The 12,338-nt window shown below is 40.7% G+C and overlaps 1 protein-coding gene across 4 annotated transcripts in view; it reads left to right on the forward strand.

Moving 5' to 3' along the window:
• COL18A1 (collagen type XVIII alpha 1 chain) overlaps window positions 1–12,338 on the forward strand; it is a 202,385-nt gene that overhangs the window by 140,193 nt on the left and 49,854 nt on the right. For all 4 annotated transcript variants that reach the window (XM_072985478.2, XM_078383561.1, XM_072985477.2 and 1 more), the window contains one exon: window positions 2,161–2,220. In XM_072985478.2, coding sequence (XP_072841579.2) covers window positions 2,161–2,220 — 60 coding nt within the window. The remainder of the gene's footprint in view (window positions 1–2,160; window positions 2,221–12,338) is intronic.

The following is a 12,338-nucleotide window of genomic DNA, read 5'->3' on the forward strand; positions in this document are numbered from 1 at the left end:
GAAGTTCAGACGCTGGGATGTGACGAAGCAGCAGCTGGGAAGAAGAAGCTGGTGTGGGAGTCTGTGTGTCAGACAGGGTACTACTGTGTGTCAGTACCAACCTGATAGGTTCAGGTGTCTGTTGGTTAGCCAGAACTGATAGGTTCAGGGTCTGTGCTTCAAGTTAAGTGTTCTGTGTGAACCAAACTGTGTGCATGTATGAATGAGACTAAGCCACGTTACTATATCCTATTCACCTGATCATTTTATTTTCCCTGTGTGTTGTTTTAAATAAACCTTGTTCTTTATTTGTTTAAAAATCCATCCCTGGTCTGTGTGACTTCTTATAGGGAATGGTTGGTGGCAGCTTAGTTAACGTGTGGCAGATCCCAGTAGGTCTGGGTTTGTCACAACAGTGACCTCTGTTTATTTTCTCTCTCTCTCTCTCTATTCCTTTTCAGTAGGCTGCAGGAAAATACAAGGCACACGGCATTTCAGAGTACTATTAAACAGAATGCCTAATTAATCTAATTGATTGATTGATTGATTGATTGATTGATTGATTGATTGATTGATTGATTGATTGATTGATTGATTGATTTAATTGGTTGGGTTTGGTTTGGTTTGTATCTCATCTTTCTCTCAATGCTATGTCCCAAGGAAGTTAAGTAGTGCAATATGATGAACAGTAATAAATTCACATCTAGAGAAAGTCCTCCTTTTTGTGAAGAATATCTTCTTTCTGTTTCTTGTTTTCTACATCTTCCTTCATGGCAATGAGGCAATAACCACCCTATCTGAAATTGGGAGAGTTACATAAAGGTGGGGCCCAGTACTACCATTCATAGAAGCCTCAGCCAGGTCCCTATTATAAATATCTTCAAACTGCTATGTGCAATAGTCTCAAATTTGTCACATTCCTCTGCAGCAGAGGTTCATAATCCCTTTTAGCATCACGCCTCCCTTTGAGGTTTTGAGAAACCTTTATGCCTCCCTACTTCTCCTTAACCAATTCCTAACTGATAATTGACAGTAAATCCAAAATCGTTTTTTTTTTCTCCTTTCCTACTCTTTATAACAGTCCTTATGGTGAAATGCAGGAAGGGTGTTTAAGATGATCAGCTTCTCAAGGTGCAAGAGGGGTTGTAAAAGGACTAGGTTTAGGACATGAGGATAAAAAGCGATGTTTTTCTGTGAGGTCTAGTAGTTGCTGGTCTTTCTGAAAGCACAGGTCCCCAGGGAGGCACTGGCAGACTGGGAAAAAAAAAAGGATGTAAACGTTTGGCAAATGTTCATCTTTGGGTTGGTGGTGGCTAGCGCTCATCTGTCTTTTTGTCTTCCTCCCCCTGTTGTTTTGCCTATTGTATGAGGGCATATTGAGAAGTCTTTGAGCCTATTTTCTATTATCCCAAGTACCAACAACGTATCCATGGGCTCAAAGACCTGTCCATAATAATATGCAGCTCAGTCTTTGTCTGGGGCATTGGGTCCCCCTTGATATTTCCGTTTTCTTCCTTTTGCTCCGTTGAAGGAGAGAATCGGCAGCAACAGGAAGTCAAAGGCCTGCACCATGTGAGTGCCTTGCTCTACTTGCTGCCAGTCTGGCTGCTCTTTGGAGAAGATGGCCCTCCCTCTTTGCCTCAGGCTCATGACCTCTGTGCAGTGTCCCCCCCTCTTCAGATCTTGTTTCCATCACTACCACTTTCCACCCCACCTGTGCCCTCTCAGCTGCTCTTTCATAACTTGTCTGGTCCAAACTTTCATGCTGTCATGACAAAAGGATACTCTTGCCACCAGCAGAGCAATCTTTTCCGTGAGGTTCATAAAACTCAAGGCAATGGGATTCTGGAAGAAAGGAGTTGGCAACAAAGCAGCAACAGCTGTGCTAATGTGACCCCTTCTCAGTGTGAAACCCCTTGTGAGAGGCCCAGGGCCATTTCCATTTTGCCCCCTCTTTAAAATGCCCTTGGGTCAAAAACATTCCTATTAATACAAATATGGCCTGCAGGGAAAACTCTGTTGGTATGGACATACTGTATGCCAATTTTTGCTTCCGTCGTCTTCTTTGAGGAAACAGACAATTCTTTGAAATTTATGCATCATGTTAATCCAGTCAGATTTTGTTTGTTGGCCACCCTAAGATACTGCTTGCTCATCTTCTTTCATTTTGTTTAAACTTAGATGTCTGGAGATGGTGGAAGTGGAGTAGCAGAAAAGCCACGGCCATCAGAAAAGGAAAGGGTGAGTGCAAAGTCATTTCCTTCATGCTTCCCCCCCCTTCCAATTATAGAAATGTACCTTTGGAAACATTTGTTATGAATCGCCATCATGAATAGGTCTGATGAATGTGGGCTGTCCCATTATCATCAGTGTCCTCATCGTGATCATCATCACAATCATTGTAGATTTCTTTTCCTCTACCTGTGGCAGATAGGTAGGTGGTCTGGCTATACAGCATAACTGTAGAAGTTTGATATACAGTGGTGCCTCGCTTAATCATCGTACAGCGATGAATTCGCATAGCGATCCCTTTTCCGGGATTGCTAATGCGAAGGCATCACGTCGGCCCCAATGGGCGAAATTCGCATAGCGAAGATCGGTAAGCGTTTCGCTTACCGACCTTCGCTTTGCGACCCGCGGATCAGCTGTTCAGCGGGTCCAAAATGGCCACCGGAACACCCGAAATGGCCGCAGGCAGCGTTTTCGCGCCCTTGGTAAGCGAGGGGAGGGTGCGAAAACGCTGTGCGCGGCCATTTCGGATGTTCCGGCGGCCATTTTGGACCCGCCAAACAGCTGATCCGCGGTCTCGCTGCGGCCAAAATGGCCACGCGCAGCGTTTTTGCGCCCTCCCCTCGCTTACTGAGGGCGCGAAAATGGCTGCCGGACCCGGAAAACATCGCTGCATGGTGAGTTTTCTGCCAATTTGGAACGCATTAAACGATGTTTAATGCGTTCCAATGGCTTTTTTTGATCCGTACAGCGATGTTTTCGCATAGCGAGGCACCACTGTATTGTTAAGTTGTAGCATCTGCTTGTGTTGCATTTCTCACATATGTAGCCTTGATGAAAGAGAGTTCAAGGCAATAAAATAAGACAGCTCTCTGAAAAGTGGTGCAGAAAAACCTAAAATAGAATGGTTTTGTTTTGTGGTTGAAGAATAAAAGCAGTCATCAGAATCTTAGGCAAGTTCTGTGTAAGATATCACATTAAAGTGCAACAATTAATTGCTGCTGATAAGATGTTAGTTGGGTTCAAGGTTGTATGCACAAATGCACAAGCAGGAGAGCAACCTTGATTAGTGGCAACTCACTGCTGCAACTTACACAATTTTCCTTACTCATGTGTAAATTGCCAATACGATTGAACCAACATCTTTTTTCAACAGAGACACTACCACTTTCCCCAGAATGAAATCTAGTGCTTTGGCAACATTGAATTTTGTTGCCTTTTGCCAATCTGCAATTTGAATGTAAAAGCTATATTGATTGGAAAGTGCATGCTAAATTACAGTGGCTTTCTTTGATTTTTATGATGGTAGCAACCTTCAGAAATGCCCCATGCCAATCTAAAAAAGTATTTCCCTAGTGCAGGAGAAGTAACTATGTGTAACAGGTTGAATGTAGCCTTAAGACTACTTTTGTGTACCTCTTGCACCTCACATATTGGGGGGGGGGAGTATAAGAAATATATCAAAATAAGTTTCTGGGGAGTGTATATAATTTCTAACAAAGTATGGGTCCCGCAGACCTTGTTTTTGGGGGGAAAATCACTTCTGCCTTTTAACAAATATAGTAGTATATGGTTGTTGTTGTTGTTGTTGTTGTTGTTGTTGTTGTTGTTGTTGTTGTTGTTGTTGTTGTTGTTGTTGTTGTTATTATTATTATTATTATTATTATTATTATTATTATTATTATTATTATTATTATTATTATTATTATTATTATTAAAGACCCAGAAGAGACCGTCTGGTCATTTCTAGTTTTTCTGGGAGGGATGTGGTAGATTGGGAGAGCAGGAAGTGGCTCCTGGTCTTCTCACATTTTCCACCCCTGCTTTAGAGGTGCTTGTGAAAATCATCTTACTCATTCCCCAAGAGAGGTGTGTACTTGGGGAAACTGAGTCAGCATAATGTTAGACAGCCATTCCTCCTTTCCCCTGCTAATATTGCACAGATTTAGCAGAAGCTGAATGCTTGGCTGGATTCCTCACTGACTCTAAAACGTAACTGTACCAGACATTGTTAAGAAGAAGAATCACAAAAGTTGTAAGGAATCTTTAGCATTTGGTAAACTAGTGTTTCCTTTCTTTTGAACAGTGAAGCATGAAGTTTCTTCCTCCTCCTCCTTCTTGTTCTTCTATGCTGTCAAGTTGCAGCTGACTTATGGCAACCCTATGAATGAGAGATCGCCAAAATGTTTTGTCATTAACCACCCAAACTCAATTCTGTGGCTTCCTTCAAGAAGCTTCTGTCTTGTATGTGTTCTGCCTTTGGCCCCTGTTATGTCTGGCCCTTGCTCTGAACATGTACAATCTTGCAGACTCTTATGTCCACTTTATAAGTCTTTTCTCTTGTCAGTAGTTTCTGGCAACTTTCTGGTCTATGCATAATCAGCATTCTGCTCAAAAATGAACTAGTGGCCCTTAGTGAAAACTGATCAGTCTGCATCAGACACTTTAAATATAGTTCCATCTAAAAAGTGGGTCAAGTTTTTGTTTGTAGCAATGTTCTGAAGAGGCTTCAACTGCAGCCCATATACAGTACATTACTGTCTTTGATAAAAGTTATGCATGTTGTGTAGTTCCTTAGTTTTCAATTAGAAATACAGTTGGCATACTAGGGGCATATTTTTATACATATATTTAAATATACTTGCCGAATGTTTATTGCATGCTATTTGCATCTCTATTTATGAAAACCATGGTTTCAAACATGAATTTTAGTTACGCTAAGAGAGATTCCAAGCATAAGAAAGCATCCAAAGATTTGCTAAATATCCTTTTCCCAACAGATGTGCAAGGCAGCCTGGAAACTTACCCTCATTGTTCATTAATCCAAACAATGTGTCCAAGCATAGCCATTTGTAACATTGAGGATGTGAACTTGATCCAGGGCAGTGAGGTTTGGAGGCAGCTGGTCAAGCTGGACTCTTCACTTCCTATTAATGGAGGTTTGCTTCTGTGTTTTTGGCAGTGGCTAGTTATCCCTGTCTTGCCGCTTTTAGTGGTGAGTCATGTAATTGTAGATTCTGTTAATGGTCTTCAAATGCCTTCTGTGTCTGGCTTGCCAGATCTCATCTCTGTTGCTAGTCATGGTTAGTGCCACTGCTTTTATGTTTATGTTTCTCCCTCTTTCTACAGCCAATCCAGCAATAGGGTGAGTGAGCAGGTTTGCTGAGTAGAGAGTGGATAACAAGGTGGAGAGAAGAGGTGTGGAAAACTGAACAATTTTGTTTCAGTTCGATAAAAATGGGGTTCTTAGACCTAAAAACTTCTCCTCCCTGAACTAACGACATCTCTGTCCTCTCCTGCCTGCCCTCAAGACATCTTGAAATGTTTTGAGTAAAACAAAAAAAAATTAATAGATATTTTTTCAAGTTAAAATGAGCACTGAAAAAGATTGCTTCTCTTTTTTTGACACCCTGTTTGGGGATGATTAGCAACAAAAACTAAAACAAAATCTGGGGTGTTGGGGAGGAACACCTACTGCCTTAACTGAACCACATTCCTAGTACTTTTCTGAAAAGGAAGGCTAGTTTTTTTATGGGCATTTTACTTTCTTGAGCAACCAAGGATGGCCACTTGTAAGGAGACTGAATTAAGCCCATTATCCTTGGCTTGAACAGCAAGGTGACTTCAGTAGTACTATCACTTAATCATTTGTATTTATTTATTTGGAATTCAAAGCATAAGTTATTAGCTGACACAAATTACATTAAATGTCAAATGCCTGCTTGTCTTTTTTCACTTTAAAAGGATATATTTAAAGCAATGTAGTTCTCTCACTGCCCTTGCTCTGGATTTGTGCCACTAGGCTACAACTTTTACACATTAATTTTCTTTTGTATTAATTTTTTTTCATGTTTTGTATGATTTATATCATAAACTTTTTCATATTTTGGAACTATCCTGGACTCAACATAGCACATCACATCCTGGACTGAAACTGCAAAAGAGTTAAAATAGTAAACAAGGAACCATGGATAGGTGACGGCCTAATCTAGTAATTTTTTTATTATTAACATTTTTATAAAGGTTTTTTTGTTCCTGTTTTTAGTGGGCCTTTGCCCCAATGTACTAATTTGCATTATATTTTATTTCATCATTGTCATCATCATTTTTACTTGAATAATATATATTTATTTTATTTATTTATTATTGGATTTTTATCCCGCCATTCTAGACAGGAGTCTACTCAGGGCGGCTCATAATATATTGTGCATTAGCAACTCAAAACAACAATTAAAATCTACAATAATACTATAATCAAGATGGGAGGTTAAATAGAAAAACCAAGAAAAGTAAAAAGCTTGGATACTTACTGACTGGAAGAGTGATTCATAAATTTGTGTAATACATTAATATTTTATCTTCACAACAGTAATCTCAGACAGATCAGGCTGAGTTACATACATCACCTGGAACAGTGAATTTCCTGTCTCACTGGGTATTTGAAACTGTACTTCCCTGTGCCTAATCTAAGAGTTACTCAGGACTGGTAAACATTACGCTCCAAGTGTTTCATGAAAACGAGAAGGAATACTAAAACAAGAAGATTGAGGAAAGCAATTTCCTAGCAAAAAATACTCCCTCCAGAAAAAAGTATGTGAAATATACTTCTCATTCTGGTGTAGCATGAATTGCATGAGCAGTAAAAATACAAAAGTATTTCTGAAGTTTAGCTTGGTTTAAAGACATTGAAGGAAATCCAAGAGGTTTTCATTCCCCATCTTGAATGTGGAACGCACTTGCCACCCAGTGGTTAATGGTGTAATAATCCAAGCTCATGTGTTCCGATTGTTCAGACCTGTAAATTTTCAAGAAATCTTGAAGCCAGGGTGCTGATGCTGATGACATTTTGTTCAGAAAACAAACAATATGAAAATGTTTATATGTGTACATTATATAAAACACAACCTTTCATTAAAGCAATGTGAACACATTTGGGTGTTTCTGGGCAATGACAGCATTTTTCATCTGAGCTCTCCACTTCAGAAGCACCAATGTGAGGTTGTACAAACCGCATTGAAAGAGTGACTACATGACTTTGACAGTAGCCTGCTAAGGCCACCAGTGATAAAAGGGCTGTTGTCAGGGCTGAAGCTAACTATTATTTTTCTTAACACAAAAGGTTTGTCAATACCTGAAGAGCTGCTGCATCAGCTCTGCCAGTACATGATTGTGATGTACCTTGTGTACAAGAAACACATAGAGACACCACTGATGACCAGCATGAGACTTGCAGCTGAGAAACCTCATAGAAAATATGGAAGCATTACACTAACCTGAACTCCAAATATTGTCTACCACCTTCACAAAACAAGATGATGTAGAGATAATAGCAATGGGCCTAAGTTAATTGCACAGTATCCTCCATTTATAAGTTACCTAAATGCAACCTTTTCCTTTAAAACTCCAAACAGTTTTCATAGCAAAAACTAAATGTTATTACCAGAGACTTCAATAGTGTCTGGGAACACACAGTTAATGATAACTAATGGAGGAGCGGTACTATTAGAACAAACTTTCTTGAGCAAAGAAAACATTTTGGCCAGGTAGCAATTAATTTATTTGGTCTCAGAAATGAAGAGAGATAATTGGATACAACGAATGGAAGAAATAAATGTGTCAGAAACAGTCAAAAGGCCTGGAGGTTATTGAAGTGACTCAGCAACGACTCAGCTAAATTATTTTAGCAAATCAGATATCCTGACAATTTATTGGAAATGGTAAATCTGAACATTGCTACAGAAGCCTAGGACTTCTTGAAAGAAACAACCACCTGGGGACCAATGACCTTACCAGACCATTCAGCTTAAGCAGAATAGAAGAAGCTATAGGGAGCTGCCGAATGGTAAAGCATTAGGCCTGTAATGGTAAAACATTTTGGCACAGTAGCAGTTATTAATTTCTTTGATAATTTTCTTGATTCACACAGCATTCCAAAAATTTGGAAAAATATACAAGCGATTGCTGTTTTGAAATGAGGTATGTGGGTGTGAGCAAACTGCACCCCCCGAAAAAGGGAATGGTAAACCACTTCTGAGTATTCTGTAGCTGGAAAATCCTGAAAAGGGTCACCATAAGTCAGAATTGACCTGATGGCACGTTAGTGGCAAGTTGGACAGCTCGGTGGTTAAGGTCCCCACTATGCCTTTTGTGAGTTGAGCCAGCCTGTGTGACCTTGCTCAAACTGCACAGTCCCGGGATGCCCCCAGAAGAAGGGAATGGTGAACCACTTCTGAGTACTCTCTGCCTAGGAAAGCTTGAAAAGAGTTGGCGTAAACCAGAATTCACTTGACAGCACATTATTATTATTATATTAAGAACCCACAGACCCAAAAACTTGAGGCTACTCTGTCATCTTTATAAAGTCTTGGAAGGAATTATTCTTAATTATATAACGAACATGGTAGAACCAATCCTCATCCCGCAACAGGATGGCTTTAGACCTAAGAAGAATTATACAACATAAATCCTAGCTTTAACACACCACCCTGAGGATTGTTTTGGAGCCTGAAATATCACTTTGTTGACTCAGATGCCTATGACACTGTTCATCATCACATACTACTGCAAAAGTTATAAGGATTATAAGATAACAGAAGTAAGAGAAACTCTTTTGCAAAATCACAGATTTTTCATCCAGTTTTAAGGACAATGCTGCCAATGGAGGACTGAAAAGAATGATCTCTCCCAGAACAGCATACTGGCTCCTATATTATTCAGTATATACACCGATAACCAACTATGTCCTCAGGGAAGCAAAAGTTTTTTTCATGCTGACAATCTCATGCTTGCTGCTCAGTCAGACAGACTTCAGATTGTAGTCTTCTCGTAGGTGCATTATTTTATTTATTTATTTATTTGATTTCTATACCACCCATCTGGCAGCCAAGGCCACTATGGGAGGTTTACAACAACTAAACAAGGACAAAAATAGAATCACAAAACATAACAAGATCAATAAATTATAAAAGTGCAAAATAAAATACCATAAAATACAACAGGAGATATAATAAGATACAATAAAATATTGTAGAAGAATATGCATTAGAAGAATATGGTTCATCTTATGATAGAAATCAACTTAAATCCAACCATGCTAGAACTCAAATATGTGGCTTCCATCTGAGAAACAAGCAGGAATCTCAAAACCAAGTTACCTGAAATCATTCTTTTTCCCACAGATACCTAGGTGTTACCCTGTTCCCCCCAAAATAAGACCTAACCTGAAAATAAGCCCCAGTATGATTTTTCAGGATGCTCGTAATATAAGCCCTACCCCCAAAATAAGCCCTAGTTAAGTGAAACCCCGCCCTCCACCATTGGGCAACATTGTGGAGCAGCCAGAAGATTACATGACTGTAAAATAAAACATCCCCTGAAAATAAGCCCTACTACATTTTTGTAGCAAAAATTAATATAAGACCCTGTCTTATTTTCGGGGAAACATGATACTTTCGATTGTAAGTTGATTTATAAGAAATGTTGTCTAACTATAAAACAAAAGGTCTCCATCAGGAACAATATCTTTGCGAAGGCTTTCACGGCTGGAATCTAATGGTTGTTGTGGGTTTTTCAGGCTCTTTGGCCATGTTCTGGAGGTTGTTCTTCCTAACGTTTCGCCAGTCTCTGTGGCCGGCATCTTCAGAGGACAGCACTCTGTCCTCTGAAGATGCCGGCCACAGAGACTGGCGAAACTTTCAGAACACGGCCAAAGAGCCCGAAAAACCCACAACCACCATAGGAACAATATCCTTTGAAATCTGTGAGAACCAGTTGGGGCGCACAACCACAAACACTAAAAACTACAGCCTTGGCCTTATGCTTCTCTGCAGATCAATACACCAGCCCAGTGTGGTATAGTTCAGCCCATGAAAAGCAGATAGATAGAATGGTTGAATACTTGAGTTGGAAGGGGCCAATCCCCTGCTCAATGCAGGAATCCAGATCAAAGCAGATCTGACAAGTGGTTGTCCAATTTTCTTTTGAAAGCCTCCAGTACTGGAGTGCTCGCCACCTCCTGAGTTAATAGTTCCTCCTGAGCTAGTAGTTCCATTGTTGTACTTCTCTAACAGTTGAGGTTATTTCCCCCCACTATTCAGCCCCAATCTAGATTCCTATAACTTGAGCCTATTGTTATGTGTCCTGCACTCTGAGGTAAATGAGAACAGATCCTGCCCCTGCTCTGTATGACTACTTTTCAGGTATTTGAAAAGTGCAATAATATCTCCTCTAAATCTTCTTTTCTCAAGGCTAAACATGTCCAGTTCTTTCAGCCTTTCCTCATAAGGCTTGGTTTCAAGTCCCCTGATCATCCTTGTTGCCCTCCTCTGAAATTGTTCGAGTTTGTTGGCATCCTTCTTGAAGTGTGATATCCAGATGTAGCACTCCATGAAAGCTGAAGTACTGTAAAGCCTTTACTGGATACCTGAAGTGTGACCCTATCAATAAAACCAGTTACCTAGCAGGACTGTACCCAGTGACATACAGAAAGAGGTAGCAGCTGTGAGAGACTAAAAGCATCTATATCAAATGTGCATTCATTTTTCAGCTACCATGCCACTCCTTCCAGGTTAAATTCAAGGGAAATTTTCACAGAACATCTGAGAATATGGAATGCCAGGGACAGAATGTGAAAATAACTACATTGCTCTTAAAATGGATGGGATGGGAGGAAAGTATAACCCCCCCCCCCGGGGCCACATGGAGAATTGGGTTATTTGGAAGCCATTTAATAGAACATAAAAACATACAGTAAGAGCCCTGCTGTATCAGGCCAAGGGCCCATATAGTCCAGCTTCCTGTATCTCACAGTGGCCCCACCAGTTGCCTCTGGGAGCACATGGGACAGCTAGATACCTGATACCCCAGCCCTGCATCTGGTATTTTGAAGTATCTTCCTTTTAAGCCTGAGGTTATATATCCCCATCATGGCTTGTAACCTGCAATGGACTTTTCCTACAGGAATCTGTCCAATCCCCTTTGAAAGGCATCTAGGCCAGATGCCATCACCACATCCTGTGGCAAGGAGTTCCACAGACTAACAACATGCTGGGTCAAGAAATATTTTCTTCTGTCTGTTCTCTCTCCCAACACTCAATTTGAGCGGATGTCCCCTGGTTCCAGTATTACAGTATGTGAGAGGAAAAGGAGCTTCCCTCTATCCACTTTGTCCGTGCCCTGCTTAATTTTTATGCCAGCTCCACAATTTTTATGCCAACTCCACACTGTGGGATGGAGTTGCCAGGACCAAAGTGAACCTTAAAAAATTGGGGGAGGGGTTGTGCTGACATAGACCTTTGCAAGTGCAGAGAAAAACAGGCAACTTTGCACCTATGTTAGTGTACTCTATACCTCACAGCATGTAGTGTGGAATACAGTACTTGATGTTAGTTGTTCTGAGTGTTCTTGACATTGCCTGTTATTGAGTGAAAATTACCTGATATTTTTATTAATTGTACTGTGGTGTTTCAGCCATAAAGGGCATATTAGGAAGCAGGTCCATAGGTGAAGAGACTTGTCTACCTTTAGAGCCGGAGGCACTACTAATCTTCCACATTTTGTTGTTCTTTAGTTGTTAAGTTGTGTCTGACTCTTCATGATCCCATGGACCAGAGCATGCCAGACCCTCCTGTCTTCCACTGGCTCCCGGAGTTTGGTCAAATTCATGTTGGTAGCTTCGATGACACTGCCCATTCATCTTGTTCTCTGTCGTCCCCTTCTCCTCTTGCCTTCACTCTATGCACAAAGGTCTGCATAGTCAAAGTTTTTCCAGTAACGATGTATGGAAGTGAGAGTTGGACCATAAAGAAGGCTGACCACTGAAGAATTGATGCTTTTGCTGCATTGAGCCTTGTGGCACAGTGATTAAACTGCTGTGCTGCAGCCAAAACTGTGCTCACGACCTGGGGTTCAATCCCAGGTAGCGGCTCAAGATTGACTCAGCCTTCTATCCTTCTGAGGTTGGTAAAATGAGTACCCAGCTTGCTGCGGGGGCAATGTGTAGCCTGCATAATTAATTTGTAAACTGCCTAGAGAGTGCTTGAAGCACTCTGGGGCAGTATATAAGCAGCACGCTTTGCTTTGCTTTTGAATTGTGGTGCTGGAGGAGACTCTTGAGAGTCCCCCGGACTGCA

The sequence above is a fragment of the Pogona vitticeps genome, chromosome 1 (assembly GCF_051106095.1).
Source record: "Pogona vitticeps strain Pit_001003342236 chromosome 1, PviZW2.1, whole genome shotgun sequence".
NCBI classification, from domain to species: domain Eukaryota; kingdom Metazoa; phylum Chordata; class Lepidosauria; order Squamata; family Agamidae; genus Pogona; species Pogona vitticeps.